At 39.1% G+C, this 20,019-nt stretch overlaps 1 protein-coding gene across 5 annotated transcripts in view; it reads right to left on the reverse strand.

Annotated features, from left to right (window-relative positions):
- Window positions 1-20,019, reverse strand: part of PHF21B (PHD finger protein 21B) — a 132,975-nt gene that overhangs the window by 32,015 nt on the left and 80,941 nt on the right. For all 5 annotated transcript variants that reach the window (XM_054282084.1, XM_054282082.1, XM_054282086.1 and 2 more), the window contains one exon: window positions 4,028-4,120. In XM_054282084.1, the coding sequence (XP_054138059.1) occupies window positions 4,028-4,120 (93 nt within the window). The remainder of the gene's footprint in view (window positions 1-4,027; window positions 4,121-20,019) is intronic.

Here is a 20,019-nt window from a genome sequence, read left to right on the forward strand (position 1 = left end):
GTTGGCATAAGGCAGTCAGGTGGGAGCTCTTTATTAAAAATGTTATCAATGTTTTGAATAGTGGGTTGGTTTTATATGGCTTGGATTTTTTGGTGAGGAGGGAAGAAGCCAGCCACAGAAGTGATTTTTCTGTGGGAAGCTGCTAGAAGCTGCAAGCCTGACAAAGCAATTGCAGGCTGGCTCTGAAAACAGACATACTGCTAAGCCAATTGATATAGTTAGTGATACCTCTGTAATGACATATTTAAGAAAGAGAAAGCATGTACAATTCCTCTTTTTTCTTTTGAGGTGTAGGGAGGCGGCTGCCAGAGGGGCCATTCCAGCACTGGGGGCAGCAGACCAACTTTGCCACAGACCAACCTAGTTCCTCTATAGTACACAGTGGCATCTTAAAACTTATTTGTGTCTCTAGGAGTTGTTTTCCTTCCAAGAAATCTTCCAGAAGCCCTACTACTAAGGAAGCCAAAAGCACTACCTGGGTTTGGTACACATGTGAAGAGAAGCAGCAACTACCAGTAGAAATGTACTCATGTGAACTATGACATGAAATTTGAAAATGGGACTGTGTTTTTAACAAGTGGAGACTCTGGCTGGGCTCACACGGTACCCAGTGAAGAATAAACACAAACCAAGATAACAGCACTTGTCCCAGGGCAGCCCAATGACCACAGTCAGACCCTACTGAATTACACATGTTAAAGTGTCAAGGTCTGAAAAGACAGGTGTCTGCTAAGGAAGGCAGGATCCTTCCCTGAAATGGAAAATGTAAAACCCTCTCTCCAAATTGTTATAATCTTGAAATTAAGGGGGCTCTCATCAAAGATATGGGAGCATGAATAACAGTACTTCATTAGGGAAGAAAAGAAAAGAAAAAATAAAATAAACAATGCAGTAATACAAAACAACACTGACGGAGTCAGAATACGACCTGACACCCTGTTGGTAGCAGTCCAAATGAAATGGTGGCTGTAGTCCTCCTGCAGTTCCAGGTGTAGTTCTGTAGGAGCAGGGATCCTGTAGAAGGGTGGAGTTTTCCTCTGAAGACCCAGTGGTGGTGTAGATGGGCCTGGTTTTCCTTAGAATCCAGTGGGAAAGGGCTGCTCCTCTGGGAATCCAGTGGAAAAGGCTGCTGTGGTCCTCCAAATCTCAGATTCTATCCAGGTAGGAATGTTTGGCTCCTCCCTCTGGGTGGAGCTTCTCCCAATGGGATGATGTAATTTTATCAGCCATGCAGGGACACTCGATGGCTCATTAACAGAAGATATCTCCCAGGAGGGAGGATGGGTTGTGGAAGAGATAAAGAAAACTGCCCAATTAACAGAAGATAACTGCCCCATCAGATAGGAATAGAATACACACCCATTTCCAACCTAACACATAAAGTCACTGCAGAAGATAAAAACTAAGCAGTGTCTGACAGCAGAATTTGGCAGAGTTGACAGGAACATACATATTTCACCTAAGGCCCTGTGAGTACCTGTTTGTTTTCACCACTAACCTGTGTGATCCCTCCAATGCAGACACTGCTCTGCCCTAAGCAGCAGAGTCATGAGCAAAGCCATCCCAAACTGTGCCTTCAACCAGCACTGGAAAGATAGGTCAGAGAGATAGTATTGTAATCTGATTTAACTGCCATTCAAAATGTCACAGTTTCTGCATTAATTTGAATGAGGATTGCATTAGGCCCAAATTACTGACAATAAAACAGGGGATTTATTTTAATATTTTCACCTGTTCACTTAAAATCTTCCTGTTGAAGCACAGAAAATCACATTTCACATGTACCTCTAGGTGGCTACAGTGCGACTTAGATTTGTCTGTAAACCAGTTCAAAATAAACCGAATATTTGCTCTGCAGCTGGATATTGGAACTCAAACTGACAGAATGCCACTCCCTCCTTAGAGCAGATGGAGCCATAAGGAAGTGGAATAGCTCCAGAGTACCACAGTGTGTAAGCAGAGGACCTCTAGGATTTTCCTCTTAGAGTGCAGTGGAGAATCTGCAGTTTCAAAGCATCTTACTCAGCTGGAGACCCCAAAGACCAAAGTTAGAAGAGAAAGGCTATCTGGAATTAGCTTCTCAAACATCACAGCTCACTTATTTGATGAAAGCAAAAATACCTTCATATTAGGAAAAAAACAAGCAACAAAAAAAATCCCAAATGAAAAAAGAAAAACCAAAAAACCCCCCACAAAACAAGCCAAAGAAGCTTGTTTTGCTAAATAATGAATGCCTAAAATATTGTTTGTATTGTGCAAAGAACTTGTAAGTAATGCTTGTTTGCTCACCACTTAATTAGCAGTTCTAAGTGATGGGATTTTGCTGCCATTTGTGAATGTGCAGATTTTGAAATTTCATTTCCCAGATGGAAAAGCTTCCAGGGGGTCATATCATAAAGCCATTTAAATGAACAAAACAAATGACAAGTATCTGTACTAATGTGGAAAATGAAGGAAGCTGTATGCATTATTTTATGTAACTCTTGTTAAATGCCTTGTTTTACTTGTATGGTATGTTTTTGTTTGCAGAGGGGTAAATCAAAAGAGGCTGTCAAGATGAGGAGCACAAAAGTGTTAAATATATCAAACCCCTTTAGACATGATGAGGCCTCAAAATTGATGAGTCCTCTCTTTCTGTCCAGCCAGCATGGTAATATTTATGTCTAATATTTATGCCTAAACAGAAGCCTTTGCTGTTCTGGTTTCATTGTCATAACTAGACTTGTCACAACTTCACTGTCACAACTGGACTTGGCAGAGATGGACATTGAGGATGGTTCCATCCCTTCCAGATCAATATTGAGCCATAGATAACATCTGAGTCTGGACACTGCTTTCATTCCCTGTGAAATATTCCAGATTCTTGGTAGAGGAGTGATGAATATGGTTCTGCTGTCCCAGTAATTTGATGTTACATGGGCAAACAAAGTAAAGGTTTTAGCAGGTGCCAAAACCCAGCTGGATTCAACTTGTTGGTATGCTTAGGAGATGGGAATTTGCTTATCCAAAAGTCAGTCCTAGAATGGCAGGACTGTCCCAGTAACTCAGAGCAAGGTGTGGGGCCCTGCCTGTCACCCAAGGGGACAAAAGGAGGTTAGCGGCCAGCCTGGTCAGTGACCAAGTCTGATGAATAAAAGCTGATGACATGGACTGTGACTGGATTTAATTCTGCATGATTTCCAGCTCCTACTGGAAGATAATATATGCCTCTTTAATTTCCAAAATACTTTTTTATTAGGTGCTTGTTTTCACAACACTACAAGAAGATGATGTTTTTACCATAACACCTGTGTGGTATCTCATGGCCTTTCTTCCTGGAATTTTTATATTTCCATCTGAAGTTTCCAGTTTTCCTGGACCAGGGCAGTGAGAGCCACAGTGGGAGAAATATATTTATACTTAAGAATCATTAATGTGAAGAGCAAACCATAGAATTGCAGCAAAATGCCTATTGAAAATGACATCCAAAATTTTTGAGAAAGAGGATTGAAATGGGGAATAAAGTGCACAGTTATAGAAACGGTGATTGGTGTTCAGAAAAGACGACATTTTGAAACATTTTAAAAAACAGTGAGTGCAACTCTCATTTCACTCTTGGTCAGAGAATCTTTCCTCAGTCTGGCACCTGGGTTAGCTGGTTACAAAACTTTGTATTGGGATAGACAAGGCAAAAAAGTCAGTGAAACAGAACATGGGGTTAGATCTTGAACAGGAAGGTTAACACTTCCACCAGTTCTTTTAATTACAGAATTGCAGATTTTCACTTCTTTGGTTTGTGATTCAACTTTAAGGCATAAATTTACATTTCACCATATGTATTTTGCTCTCCCACGATGAATCTGCATTCATTTTAGAGCTTTTCATTGTGCCATCAGTACACTCCCAGAAGAATTATTTTTTTCATGGACTGAAGAAAAACACAGCCCTGCAAAATTAGTGTGCTGATGCACCCAGGCCTGGCCAGTAGACAGAAGCAGAGAATATGTGCAAAATGACACAACCCCCTCTTTGAAAGTGTATTTTGTACCTGAGGTAGCACTGCTGGTCCTTGTCCTGCCAACCTCTGCAAGGAGCTGACCTGAGGAACCTTAATGGGCACTGCAGTGATAGTTCCCAAAGTCTGTTGGAAGAAAAACATTTGAACACAGCTTAAAACAATTGTAAAGGTTTCCCAGACAGAATCTCTCTGTTCCCTTCCAGCTCTTTTTCCCTTCCCAGCTGCCCTGGCTGAAGGCTCTCTAGGAGGCACCAAACTGTTTTCAAAATAGATCTGAAATGCACCACAGTGACGTGTATTGGTACAATGATGCATTTCATGATGGCCAGGGTCACAAAGAGATATTTGCTGTGCCTCAGGAAATAGTAAATACTGAATTATTAAAATGGAAAGCTGCCTATAAATCTACTACAGCACACAACATTCAGCTGACACCCATTTGGGCCAACATAGCATTTATTACTACCCATGCTTATTTTTGTTACTCACCCTTTTCTTAGTTGTACACCAAATTTATTGAAATCTTATTTAAGATAGGATGGAATAAGCAGATAACTTATAAATTCATGATTGGGCCATATGTGTAAAGAAGACAGCTAACTTTTCCCATTCAATGTCTTTCAACCCCAATTTCACTTCACCAAATCATGGAATGGCTTGGACTGAAAGGGACCTTAAAGATCACCCAATTTCACCCCCAGCATGGGCAGGAGCACTTTCCACCAGACCAGGTTGCTCCAAGCCCCATCCAATATGGCCTTGGACATTTCCAGGGATGGGGAAGACACAGCTTCTAACCAAAAGTTCTAAAAATACTTTGGTTTACTGGCCAATATTCTTAAGACAAGGTTTTGTAACTTTTATCTAGCATTTTGTTATCACTGTTGGGATGATACAGAAATAAAAGCAAGCATATGACTGTCATTATAACAGCAAGAGACACTTAGTCACCAAACAGAAAATCTTACCAGGCTGTTATAAATAGCTAATAAGGAGAAAAATATAGATTCAACTGAATTTCTCTAAATTTAACTGTGGATCACAGCCAGCAAGATAAAATATGCTATTATTACCTCAATCTGGTAATGAAATTTGTCAGTAGAAAAGAAATTATAACATAATCAGCTCAAGGAAAGTGAAACTGTGTCATATCCATACTGATATTTTCTCCTCAGACCTCACCCACAGAGTGGCAAAACAGTCTATTTCATTCTGTCTCCAGTGTTTGATAAGAAATAACAAGTGTATTCAGGCAGAATATTCTTAATAAACTTCTCCTACAGCATTTATATTTTTACCTCTGCTACTCCTGTCAGAGACATTTGGGGGTGTGATGCTGCATATTCAGGAAAGATTAACATTTGAAAATTTGCCTATTAAAACAACAAGGAGAGCTGAACAGTTATAAACATGCAAGACAATTTTTCTTGAGTACTTGTGGATTACCAGTGCCCTGGATTATCCATGGAAAAATATACTCCATTAAAATTCTGTCTCAAGCCAAGAGAAGAGGGAAAGGGGGCAGAGAGAGCAGTATTTCCATCCATGGATGATAAAATAAGTAAGTTACACCTTCCTTTAGAAATTAGGGATCTGGCAGCAGGGAGAGGAACAGAAGGGGGTATTTCTGCCACAGTTTCCTTATAGGGTGATACAGGGACTAACAACAAGGGGAAGCATCTGATTAAACAACTTCATCGCCCTCTCTACCCTATCACAGCCTCACACATTGGCAAGAGTACCATGATGAACTACTGCAGTCTGGGGGGAAGGAGAAATTGAGCTGCCACCTGCTGCTGTGAGCATTTATTAGACTTACCACAACTTCCTGCTTAATATTAGCATGAACTGTAATCAATTCAGCCAGATTCAGAGTTTTTAGGGTAAATGCCAAAGTGAACTTTCCAAGTCATGCTACAGAAAGTTTATCACAAGTAGGATCTATATTTTCCTACTGTCCCAAATGAGATTTCTTTCACCACCAGTGATGTCCAAGGTCTACTTGGAAATACCCGGGGCACAACCACTTCTCCTGGGCTGCACAGATACCCTCTAAGAAAGTTAAAACAAAAAGTTCTGCCTTCTGGAAAGTTGTGCTTTAAAAGCTGCTGCCTCTGACCTTGCAAACACACATTCTAATATTCCTATTCCTATAGATACACAAGGATGTGCAAAGATTTCCAAACTGGACAACAAAATACATGGTGGTTGGCATGGGGGTGTTCAGTCCAAGGCTACACTTGATGATCTTGGATGTCTTTTCCAACCTTAATGATTCTGTGATGCCATTAAAATACAAAGAGCTGACACTGAATGAAATTGGAAACTGATTATAAAGATAAGAGTCAAATTACTGACATGTTAAGTAAGATAGAGATATCAATTGTTAAGATGTACAAAAAACTCCATGTCTGAGCAAAAAAAGCTCTGCTCTTGTATTACTTCAAATATCTCCAGGGAATAAAAACCAACCAAGCATCTAGAACAGAATGACTGTCTGTCCTGTGAGGAAGGAGTCATGTCAGCCCCTGGGTGCACCACAGGGCCAATTATGGTTCAGGTTTCAAAACAGTGAATGATTGAGACAAAAGAAATGAGAGAACAAACAAGAAACACCACAAAACTAATCTGCACTTTTTCCTCAGCTTCACTGGAAGGCAGAGTCAGGAGGAATCATCTGTGGGTAGTGGAGAAAGGAACTATTGTCACTTCTGTCACCTGCACTTTCAAAAATTTAATCAGATTTATTTTCCTGAAGGAGCAGTTCTACAGCAAACACAAAAGTACAAAACCAAATAGTGGCACTCTTAAATTATGAAATTTTCAGTGACAAAGATGCAGCCTTCTGTTTACAAAGGGTTTTATAGTAAGGATCTGTTATTGAATAGTCAAGGAAACGATCTCATTCTAGAAATCATATGGCCAAGGAAAAAAATCAGAACTTCAATCTCATGTTAATATCAGCACTACAGTATGTTCAGACAGAGAGATATGTAAGGATCTATTTTATTTTTCACTATTTGCATTGTTTTTTACTATTTCCCAGCTTGGGAAATAAATAGCTCAAGCTATTCAAGAATTCAATGACCTCCATACTTTTCCTGTAACACATTTCATCTCTTATGTTTGCCTAGGTCAGTATTATTGTCTCCCTTTTAGTGATTAAAAATCTAGATTTAGAGGTGAAATGATAATGGTCAGAGCTAGACTGTTGTGCAGGTGGAAATTCCAGTGTTTAATCCATGTGACTGATTAACTTCATCTCATCCATGCATGGAGACCTCCATCCAAATGGCCTAATTTTTAAGCAGACCAGGATGTCTCCATGATGATGGGTGAAAGAAGTGAGGTATGAAACAGAGAATCTCAGTTGTGTTCTCTGCAGTGAAGGAAGTGCCAGAACGGGTGGTTGAGCAGTTTGTCTCTGGATACAATTTACACTGTTTTGTTCTTGTTCAAGCTGTACATAAACAAGAAAATAAATGGGAAATAAAAACATAAGTGTCTTTATCGGATGCCTTTGGCCACACAATGAGAACTGGACAAACTTCCCATGGCTCAGGCTATGACATGTCAAATCCTGCTCACACTCCCCTTCGTACATCAGCTCAAGGTGGGCCCTCAGCTTCAGGAGGCAACTAATCAAGATACCTCCCCAACAAACAGAAAATAAACTTTTGTTCCTCCTGTTAGCAGAGCCATCTGTTTTCATGCCCTGACTGTCCTGACCATGGTGAGTCTGATGGAGCAAAGATTTGCCATTTACTAATTCCACACTATCATTTTTATCCATGGGACCCTTTCTCTTTTCTCCTTCTTTTCCAGTTTATCCAAAGAGCAAGGTTGTGCACATTCTTATAAACTCCTAATTAACAAGCTGAAAAGACATTTTTCTGGAAATGCTTGACCTTTAAGCATTTTGTATGGATTTATTGATACAAGCAGAAACAATAATTTAAAAACTATTTTAGGAGTGCCAAATAGCAGCACTTTTGTAAAGACAAATGAATTTCTTATTTCTACATTTACAGCTCTAAGCATTTTAAATGAAAAGGTCCATAAAAGTCAAAGATAATTCTGAATCTCTCCTTTGTCTAGGGTTTTTCTGGTGACCCCCTGAAACATCTATAATGTGAAGAGATGGGAGAGGTGAAAAGACAAATTTCAGTATGCCTCAGGTTTGATTGTATGCATTTAAATCAGACATTACTTTATACAGTTGGGATTTTTTTCGAATAAGAACAAATACATCCAGTGTATTTCCTACTGTCAAATTCACTAAACTTTACATCCAGAAGCATTTTGGGAGCTCATGATCTTTTGCTAACTCTCACCTGAACCTCCAGCCTTGGACTGGGACAGAAAGCTCAACCACTCCATCCTTCAGTGCAGAGTTACTGGATAATGAACACATGTGACTGGGACACAAGACATTTCCCACCCCTGTCTCCAGCCACCTCCACGGGCAGACAGGGATCTGGCATGTCAGGGACATGGTTTTATTCAGCAATCCACAGGTGCTCTCAGACAGGAATGCAGCAGGCCCACTGTGGAGGGGACCTGCAATCCCTGTTGGGTAAATGTCATCCAGCAACACCTTCCAAAGGGTCACATTCAAATTGCAAAAAGAGGTGAAGGGAAATCATCCTTTTCACTGGCCAGTTTATTCACGAAAATAACAGGAATAACTTAAAATAGGAAAACCAGCTCAAGTCCCCAAACAAGAGGACACAGTTGCATAAAAAGAAAAAAAAAAAACCAAAAAACAGTTCCTCCCATTCAACCAAAAGAAAATGAAAAATTTAAGAGATATTGCCAAGTGCAGTTATTAAGGATGATCACTTATCACTGCCATTTCTATTAATGCCCTGCATTGTAACTACAGAAGTAACCAACAGGAGTTGGATTCAATGATCCCTGTCTGTCCCTTTCAACTCAGAATATTCTGTGAACCTCCTATGATTCTCCTGCAATAAATCAACTCTATCCCAGGATAAAGGCTCTCAAAGACAACTGAGGTACAGAAGTGTGAGGAGAGTAGCAAGTGGAAGTCATAAAAAGTGAAACAAAGAAGTATGGCATGGGCAGAGAATAAGAATTCAAAGGATGAAGTCCAGAGATGGTCAGAGGATAAAAGGATGTTGCTGTGGAAACAAAGATGAAAACTACATTATCAGTGATCAGACTAAGGGCCATACATTCAGTTTCCAGCTATTTTGTTAGGACTTATTTAGTCAATGCCTGAGTTTTCAAATCTAGGACTAGTTGATTTAAACAAGCTTCTGCCTTTCAGTCCTGAATGAATACACACACACACATATACATATATGTATGTATCTACATATTGTATCGCTATTGAAAAATATTTGCATTTTACTCAGTTTGGGTACCTACATTTGTCAAACCATTGCTATGGTCACTTTGAATAATAAATTGTCTTCCTCCTCCTTTAGATGTAGTAACAAATGCTTATTGCTACAATTCATTATCTGTACAAACTCATTGCAGAACTTGTCCATGAGCAGTTTAAGATTACATCACAGATGTAAAGCTGTTAGGGGACATAACTCTTCTCCCACTCCAGAATTACACCAGGATAAAATCACTCCAGTCAATCACTGAAGAGAATCAGACACAACCAGCAACAGAAGGTTAAAGACACATTCAGTTCTACAGCACATTACCAAAATAAGAGTTTAACTCAGGAACATATGGGTTTGTTGTATCTCAGCTGAACAGTTCAATTATTTGAGCTCAACTGACACTACATTGCTGGATTATTTGCAAATTATTTTATACTGACATCAATACTGCAGCACAAATACTGTGTTCCTGCAATGAATTATGGAAACACTAATCTTCTTCTTTTTAAAGAACATATGCATCTTTTTAAGATCTAGGTCTTCTTCGTGTTGAACCTAAGCTATTAAAAAAAAATCTTTTTGTCTGTTATGTGTTCAATATTGGCAACAACAGTTTTACAGAATGGATTTTTAATGTGCTAGTGTCAGGGGAACAGATTGCTATGGCAACAGCAAAGACGAAAATTCTTAACCTGAATGGATCATCGCTGAAGTAATTGCAGGGGTTTTTTACCCATTCTACATCCATTTTACAACTTGAATGCTGCATTCAACATTAAGCTTGCTTTATATAAATGCCAAGCACTGTGTGCAGCCTCCAAGTTGATTTGACCTAAAACTTGCTGCCCCTTTCCTCACAAATCCTAGATAACTGCTGTTCTCTAGTTCGCCTGAACATCTGAATGCTATCGTGTTTTCAGAGTCCACCAATAAAAGCAACAGGCCTTTGGACATAACTTTAATGCTCCTCTAAGACATGTTCAGATACATATTTTTCTTTTCTTCTAGACTCAACTTGCATAAAAATCAGTGGAAATAATTCTTCATTCTACAAAATCTGGTTAAATCACTGTGCATAGTATTTCCAGCAAACTGATGGAATAAGGTATCAATTTCACATTTCACTGCATTCTAAAGAGGCTGTTACTTCAGATACATATTTTGTGTAAACAGTAATTTAATTGGAATTTCATAGAAATGTAAAGGTTTACAGGTTTTAAAAGTTTTTGTTCTCCCCACTTCCTTTCCCTTTACTCAGAATTCATTAATCATGTTTGCATATGCAATTTATGATTGTTATGAAGTAGACAATTGAAAATATATGTCCTGTTGCTTTTTCAAAACATCAATATTTTTGAAACTATCCTTTCTTTGGGCACCAAAAATACTATTTTAAACAACTCTCCTTATAGCCAATTATCAATGACTTGGACTTTTGTCCTGGAACAGCTCTCTCTGCATGGGGGTAGGCACAAGCAGCAGGAGGCAAAGCATCACCTTAAATTCCACACCTGCTTTGAAAACCAAATTCTTAGTTGTTGCTGAGGTTTTTGTACTCATCCCTTTCATCACCACTCATTTGCTGGGAAGCCCAAGGTGGTACCACATCTCATGTAGGTAACAGAAGAGACTATGCAGAGATGAAGCAAGCAATGTTCTGCTTTTCCTGTGTCTCTCAGGCTTTCCAGAGAATAAATAAATAAACAATCTTTAATATTCAATATAATAAATAAATATATTATTATATGAATTATTTATATATATATGATTTTATATAAATATATAATTATATTAATTATATTAATATAATAAATAAACCAAATTTATCTCTGCTTTTACCATGGGATTTTCAAACCACCAACTCTACTTCTTGCCACTTGCACATTGCCATCTGGGTGCACTGAAAAATACAAACTCTGAACACACTGTAGGTATGTTTTCTGGAAAAAGGAAAACACAATGAATACAGCCCGCATTTTTCCCTGTTTCAGAAATCCCATTGATTACTTACACAAGGAGACATCTGTGCCAAATGCCTATTCCTACACACAAACTGCACCATAGTATTTACTGGTCAGTAGCTTTTTTCTAATGCACTATTTTTCAATCAAAAGATTTATAAAATATTTCTAAATATATTATAAAAATATTTTTTATATATTAGTATAAATTATTTTTATTAGGATTTTTCCACAGGCATTAGACCACACTCCGAATTTCTGCATCAAAATAAAATAAAAAAGAAAAAAAGAAAGTTTGGGTGTGCTAAATGCATTAGCATGCACATACCTGTTCTGTGATTTGTAGCCTTATTCAGAAACCATATTTAACTAATTAAATCTCCACCTCCTGCACAAATGAGCATAATGCCAATGAGTTGAAGCAAGACTCAGCAGCTGTGATCACACCTATAGTCTCTTGCTCAGATGATTCATAAAAGGTTTTCTGTTTAACTACTCAGCTGTTCCAGGTTGATCTTGTTTTTAATGACTAATGTTTTCAAATTACTTAGTCTGCATTCAGAGTTTGCAGAAATGTTCCCAAGTAAAGGGAAAATGTATGAACAGTGTCACACAAAGCAGTTTCACACCTCTCCCTCAAGTGAGCTCAGGCAGGAGTGAAAATCTCCAACAGACCCAGCAGCTACTGAAGCACCACTGTCCTACCACAGCTGCAGGATGTGAAGATTACAGTATGAAAGCATCCCTTTTAAAAGAAAATATAGCAGTAATAATAACAACAACAAAAACCACTAATAGCTTGCCAAGCCTACTGTACAGTCATTAGGAAAATAGTGAAAGACATGCTAGTGATATAGATTAATTCTTCTGGTACAAATAAAGCTTCTCTAGACCTGACTTCAGTGGAGATGTTCCAAACTCACACATTTGACAGTGCTCACAGAATTTGCTGAGAAATACTGTGTTATTAAGGCTTATAATCTTAAACTTACTGAAGTGTAAACACGACATGATATGCCAAGATATAAATAAATTTCGGTTGCATGTAATAACTTCTAAATTCAAAACAAATTTCTGGATTCATGCTAGAAGAATGAGAGTTAGAGCTCATATTCCTCAAGACTTGACAATTCTGAGCCATCATAGTGATGGTTCAAAGCCACTTACTCTGGCTTTGAAACCCACTCAAAACCACAAATACAGCAGACACCTGGAGCTTTTTATCTTCTCATACTGATTAGGGAGTTTGGGCTGTCCTTTTCTAGCAATAATAACAAATGCAATATCTAATTTCCCACATTACAGGAAAGATTAAAAACTACATGTCGACAGAATATGGAGGATTGGCTTATATTGTGAAAAGTTAAGTGTGAGGGAAAACAATATAATGTTTCACCCTAAAAAAAAGTGAAAACACCAAATTGGGTTGTGGGGTTTCATTAGAGCAAATGCTAATTACCATATACAGTCTTCTAAAATCATAGTATCCCTGAAGCATCTCTGTCAAATTTCTACAGTATTCTTATCACTGCTAGTCTACAATATCCTTCTTTAAAAAAATCTTAGTGTATTAAGAGATTATTCAAAGACAAATTAATATTATATTAAATTAAACAATGCTGACTTGTGGGTTTATTTCACACCCAGAAGGATAGTAAATATTTAAGGTAAAACCATTAAATCATCATTATCAGTTCAGCAAACTACAGGAAGCACAATGTTGCTTTAGTTCTATCAAAGCTGTCATTCACATTCTGATATTACCTATTCAGTCACTGCTATTGCAGTGATCCTGCAAATAAAAATAAACACATCTCCAACCCAGGCAGTCTCATTGCTTGATTCAGTGAGGGATGCAACAATCAAATTGTTTGCAATATCCTACATGTGCAAATTTGATGACACAAGTCATTGAACTGGGGTTGTAATAAAATAAAACAAGAAAAAGAGGCTAAATAAATGTCTTTAATAAAGATCTCATGGAGAAAACCCCCCAGACAAACAATCATACCCATTAACAAAATGCCTTGCACAAAAGCAGAGGGGATGGTCTTGCCTTAACTTGTCAAATCTCCAAGGACAATATTTAGCCAAAGAATTAGAACAGTCAAAAGATTAAGACGCCAGCACAGAAAAGCAGGGAAATATGAACTCATACATGGATATGACTAATGTTGTTGAAGACATGTGAATTATATACATGTTAACTCAGGGTTATGCTCAAATAGAGGATAAACTTGAAACAGTTTTCTGAAATCACTGATATTGATGCCTGATTATAAGATCAACAAAAAGAATTTTGGTTTGTCTTACCTTGCCTGGTGCCTGCCTTATTTTAAAAGGGTTTGTATTTCAGTTTTCATAATGACAAAAATCCAATTCCAATGCAAGTCTTTCTACTCAAGAGGACAAAAACACGACTCAAGACCACAGCATACCATCTGCACAAGAATTATCTGCACAGAAGAAACATCAAGCCCAAGAGTGATTTAAAGCAGCCAAAGAAGAAACAGGCTCATGATAAGTGAAAGTAATCAGCCTTTTCCCACCCATACACACATATATGAGTATCAAAAACACACCCTATAGCTTTTAACAGGCATCCGCCAACACTCTGTCCTTGTCACTGATGGAAACTGAAATATATCTGTCTTGCCATTCAGCTATTCTCTAAATTTAGAGATGAACAAATTTGGTTAAATTTGGATCAGGCACTTTATGACTCACATTGTCCTCCAAGTTGGCAGTCCTTCACATGTCACACAGAAAGGCCATTTAACACAGTGCACAATCCCACTCCTGAAGAGGCACTGCCCACAGTCAAAGCAAGGGATACACAAACACCCCGTTAAAAGGCAGGAAACCCATCCAAGCCACTCTTATATGAACAGCAAAGCAGTGCCTGTGGGTTGAAATATTCATTCAAAGAACCAAATCTTTTAACTAGTGCAAACAGAACTCCATCACTTGGAGCACAACTCTCTTGTCAGGGAGGATCTGTCCTTCTCCATAGGAATATCTCCACACACAGATTACTTTCTTCTCTCTCACACACACAAACACTTTTAATTGCTTATTGTGTAGCAATTTAACTTGAATTTTAATGAAATGGCTGTGATGTGAGGAAAAGAGAACAACTAAACCCTAGCATCAATAAGTACTAATAAATATTAATATAACATAAACACCACTTATATTGCGAAGTGAAACAAGTTTATTATCTACTCATTAAATCCACAGATGAAATAGAATTACTGCCTTTATTACTGTCAGGAGTTACTTCTAAGATAGTTCTATTTACTACTTGAGTATCCAACAGCACTCTGTGTTTACAGCATCTACTGTCTCACTCATCTCTCTCACCAACCCCTCCACATTTATACATGAAATAGCTGAAGATCAGTATTTCCTGATACATTTTTCCAATCAATTTCAATATACACACAAATGCACATTGTGAGATTAGCAGCAGACCAATTGCCAAATCCTGATGTACTTAGAACACCAATAGGAGATCTTATCATGCCTGTATTTACAATATGAACATTGAAAGAGGAAAATACAGAATTTGCAGTCTGGTATCAAACAGATTCCTGCAAATTATTCAACTATGTCACAAACTCTGAACATAATGGGAAAACCTCACCTTTAAACTATAAATGGAACTAAGACATTAAGCAATATTCCAAAGCCTTTCATTTCCTTAAGTGGTGCCTTTTATTGAAGTAACAGCATATGTAGAATAAGTAGACCTATTTATGCATCCCATAATTTAGAAAAATACCTAGGAGATGACTTCTCCAGCCCCAAAGCTGATCATCTTTCACTATTACAAACTGCACTTCAAGTTTGAATCACACAGCCCTCAAATTTTCTATCCATCCCCTCACATTCTTGGTCCTCCATTTTAAATAGAAATAACTTGAAAATTCTGACATTTTCAGGAATGCTTGACTGATAATTTCTGTGAAGCACAGACAGCCTCCAATTACAATGAAATAGCTACAGTGTATTATCATTTTTAGAGCGTTCTTTGCAATTCTGAAGTGAACCAAAGCTCTCCATGGGAGCTACTCTGACTAACATCAAAACAATCATGTGCTAAAAACCCTCAGCATCAGAATAAGGGACTCAGAATTTTGTTTGTATGGATAATACATAAAGATGCATGAAAATATCACAGAAATTTCCATAAGGGGACTGCCTACATATTCACAGAATCACAGAATTCCAGAAAGGGTTGGGTTGGAAAAGACCTTTAAAGTTCACCCCATCCTACTCTCTGCCATGGGCAGGGATGCTTTCCACAGACCAGGCTGCTCCCACCCCATCCAGCCTGGCCTTGGGCACTTCCAAGGATACTGCAGCCAGAGCTCCTCTGGGCAATCTGAGCCAGTGCCTCACCCACCCTTACAGGGAAAAAATTCTTCCCAATATCTCATCTAACCCTGCCCTCTGCCCTCTGTCAGTTTGAAGCCACTGTCCCTTGTCCCGTCACTCTAGACCCCTGTCCAAACTCAGTCTTCACCTTCCTTGTTGGGTCCTTCAGACAATTAAGTTCCTGCTAATCTTCTCTTCTCCAGCCTGAGCAATCTGGATTCTCCCTGGGTTTCATCACAGCAGAGCTGCTCCATCCCTCTGATCATCTTGGTGCCTCCTCTGGACTTGCTCCAGCAGCTCCATGTCCCTCGTGTGCTCGGTTCCAGGGCTGGAGGCAGCTCTGCAGGTGAGGCCTCACCTGAGCAAGGCAGAAAACCCCCCTCCCCTGCTGCCCATGCTTCTACATTTTTATCTTCCTAAATTTTAAGACTTTATTTTATAGGCATTTAGAATTGCTCCCAAGAAAAGGCATGAAATTGGAGCAATTGCATTTCCCTCCTTTAACCTGGCCTCTTCTGTTTGGTTCTCTATAGACAGGACAATGAAGTACTTCTGGTTATAAGGAAATACAAACACGCTGACAGCTCCATCATTCTTCTGCAGGACCAGGAACCACTGACAAAACTAAAGCAGTTTTTGGTTAATCTCTTTCTGCTTGTGCTGCTCAGTTGAGACACTTCTCAGACATTCACAGGAAGAAAATCCATTCCACAAATACTTAGCAGCATGTCCATTCCTACACCCCACTGCACATGGACCTGCACATGGGACGTTCAGTGACACAAATGCTAAGACAACAACCATGGTTTGGTCTCCAGAAAGTGGGATTCACAATTATTCCCTTCTGGAGGCCAAAGGATCAGTGACTAAAACCATCCCTCAACTTTGGAGGCGTTACAATAAACAATGCACCCCAAAGTTAGGGTGAAAAAACCCCCTTTCTCACAAGCCTCTGCATTCTTATGTTAATTCCCTGTGAGTTGTGGTGTCCCATTGGCCCTGCCCCCTGTTCAGCCCCTATTTCCATTTTTGTATGTCTGCTCGACTGTTCTCCCTTCCCTGAATCCCCATTGGCCCTGATTTACCACATTGCTCTGCTCAGTGAATCCCTAAAGGCTCTCTCTGTTTTTAACCACACCTTGCACCATTTTGCCCTACTCCCATTGGACCCTGATCCTCTGAACCATCTCCTCTTATCCCACATATAATCCTGGACCCTCAGCCCATCTGGGTTCTTGGCCCAGGTCTGTGTTAAAAGTGGTATCCTGTTTTCAATAAATCGTCATTTGGATCCCTAAACAAGAATCCATCCTGACACCATTCCTCATTGACACCACATTCCCTGGTCATTCATTTTCTTCCAGCAGGGTGTTTGTTTGCCAGTTCCCACAGAAATAAATTTGGAAAAGTTGCTCTTAGGTTTTTACAACAAAGTATCTGACAGTCAGTGTAAGTCCACTTTTACCTACCCTTTCCTGCTGAATATTCTGCTGCCTTCACTGAAAATTTTTGGCTGTGTAACGAATACTATATAGGGCCTGATGAGGTTTTATTCAGTTCCTGAATTTTGTCTTTTCAGTCTTTATTCAGTCTTTGGGTGTCTGAACCCTAATGCAGACCAAATGGGAATACAGATTGAGCAGAAAAGAAATCCACATGCTTTGGATGCATTGACACATACAGGATATTTTAAAAGGAAGCCATTTATCATCAGGAAGCAAAAGTGCTTATTGTGAATCTGACATTTAAATATACCATCAACAGCAACCAGCATTGAGAAATGGTTTAATTAACCTGAAAGGATGTAATTTTATGCTATTTAGCAAGAAATACAAATTTTAAAGTGCTTTTATGCTGCATATATCAGAGTAGTAAGGCCAAATCCTGCTGTTAGATACCCATATTTAAATATGGAGTAAATTAATGAACCTCCCTTAATGAACCTGCAACTAAGAGGTTGCAGATACAAGCAGAATCTGTCACACACACTCTATAACCCACATCCTAAAATTACCATGTTCTTTAGAACATTCTAATGGTAGAGTTAAAACTTGGGCCCCAATGGCTAGAACTGATCACTGGATGGTGAGTGGAGTGGTAAATCCTTGGAGTTCCTACTCTCTGAGTGTTTTTCTTCATTATTATTCTTTCCTGGGGTGACTTTATTATGCTTGTATCCCCATTCATCTTTTTGGCCCAGAAATAAGTTTTGCACCTTTAAGATGGTTCTGAGAGCAAGGAGGAGAGAGAAGAAGTGCAGAGTTTGTTTTCAGGAACTGCACTCACTCCTTCCTGCTCCTGGATTGTGTTGTCTGTGGATGGACAGACAGTGGGACAGGGCTCTCCTTTGCCTTTAGTTAGTTTTAGCTAGCTGGGGCAGAGAAGTTCCCTGGACTGTGGTTTTTCTTTTCCTTGGACCTGTTCAACCCTGCTCTGGACAGAACACCCAGCAGAGCACGGGCAGCTCCAGCTGTGGGCACCGGGCTGGGCCTGGGCCGGGGCATTTCCAGCCCTGGAGGGGCTGACAGAGACTGAGTGAGCTGAGCTACAGCCCATGGAGGGGCTTCCTGAGTGTGGCAGCTCTTTGGAGCAGCAAGAGGTTTTATTGTTTAATAGTGTCCATTTTTTTTATGCTGGTGAATGCTTTACCTGTTAAATAAACAAGTTTTTTCCATTTTTCTCCAAGGAAATATTTCCCTGAACCACTTAGATGAGGGGCCACTTGAATCTGCTTTCAAGAGGAACTCTTTTGGAGGTTTTTCTCTCAAATTTGCCCTAAACCAGGACATAATTTAATTTGGCTAGGTCACCTCTCCTCTATTTTCACAAGCTCCTGAAGGTACACTCTAATAGAATCATACTTCAGAATTCTTCCAGAGGTACAACAACTCTGTGCCCATGATGGCATGGTCAGTACTTACCTGTTCAAAATCTCCACATCACTGGTTTTCTGAGGAGTTTTCTCCTCTGTTGTTACTTTGAACAGAACACTGTTACCACACCAGGTTGCTCTCATAGACCAGCAAAAGCAGAGTCCTGATAAGATCCCAGCAGGAAACCCAGCCTTTCCTGGGTTTCCTCAAAGTTTCACATTTGAGGAAACTATAAAAACCAGAACAATATATGGAACATCAATGGGAACTGTTACCCACACAGAGTAATCATTGCTCTGTTCCTCCAGGACAGACATCCAGAAACCAACCAGTGACCACTAAAACAAAGCTCAAGTAAGCCCCCAACAAATCTCTTCAATATCCTGAAATTCATCAGCCATCCCTGACCAACACAGATCTAAAGAAAAATACAACTGAGCAGCAGTAGTAACACACAGTAAGAGCAGGAGCCATGGACTTCAGAAACACAACAATTTTGGCAATCACAGATAACCTGGCACGTGTCTGATGCCAGAGAGATGCCAACATGACCAAGGCTCTCATAACCCATAGAAAAATGTCTTTATTTTCCTTCCCTTAGATCTGTGTGGAGCCTCTGGGTCTTTCTTTTGTCCTTGTGTTCACTAGCTATCATTTCCACCGGTATTTCAGCACATGGATTTACATGGATAAGGAATAATAAGTATGAGGCAGAGCTACAGCAAAGGCTAAAGGGGGTTATGGCATGATCTCGGTACTTGTTGGACAGTTCTCATTCCCAAGGATGCCTTGTGCAGCATGGACATGTCTGAGGCATTCTCAAAATTACCAAAAAGGCCTGTAGTGTGGCTGCCAATACAGGGATCCTGCCTAAGGCAGCCCTTGTGAGCTTCCTATGGAGAAATACAAAAGGATCAGCATAAGTGGATCCTTTATTTCTCAGTTTTCCCACAGTAAAATAGGGAATAATAATGCCTTAGTCATACTAACTCCATATAGTGAGGATAAATTAACTAGTGCCACATTTTCAGGCACTGTAGTAACATGAATTCTAAAAAAAAAAAAAAAAGCTATATATAGCCACATAACCAATACAGGTAAATACCTCAATACATAAAACCATTAAGTACTGCTTCAATACAAATAATAAATAAAAACCAAAGAGGACTTAGTCATATGCACAGGCAGATTTACAGTAATGGAGGAAGTACTTTTACAAAGAGCATAGTGAAGCATATAAAGTAGCATGGTGAAGAGAAAGGTAATAAATCATTCTACAAATACATTATTCTGAAAAATGGCCATTGTAGGTAAGAGTATGTTCCTAAAGTTCTGGGATCCATTTTTTTTTAACCAATTTTCTGGTAAATTGAATATACAGATAGCTAACAGGTATAAATGAGCATCCTCCTACATGTATAAAAGCCACATTTCCTGAAAAAATA

The sequence above is a fragment of the Melozone crissalis genome, unplaced genomic scaffold, assembly GCF_028551555.1.
Source record: "Melozone crissalis strain CALT ecotype California unplaced genomic scaffold, PUWL_Pcris_2 ptg000033l_1, whole genome shotgun sequence".
Taxonomy (NCBI): Eukaryota; Metazoa; Chordata; class Aves; order Passeriformes; family Passerellidae; genus Melozone; species Melozone crissalis.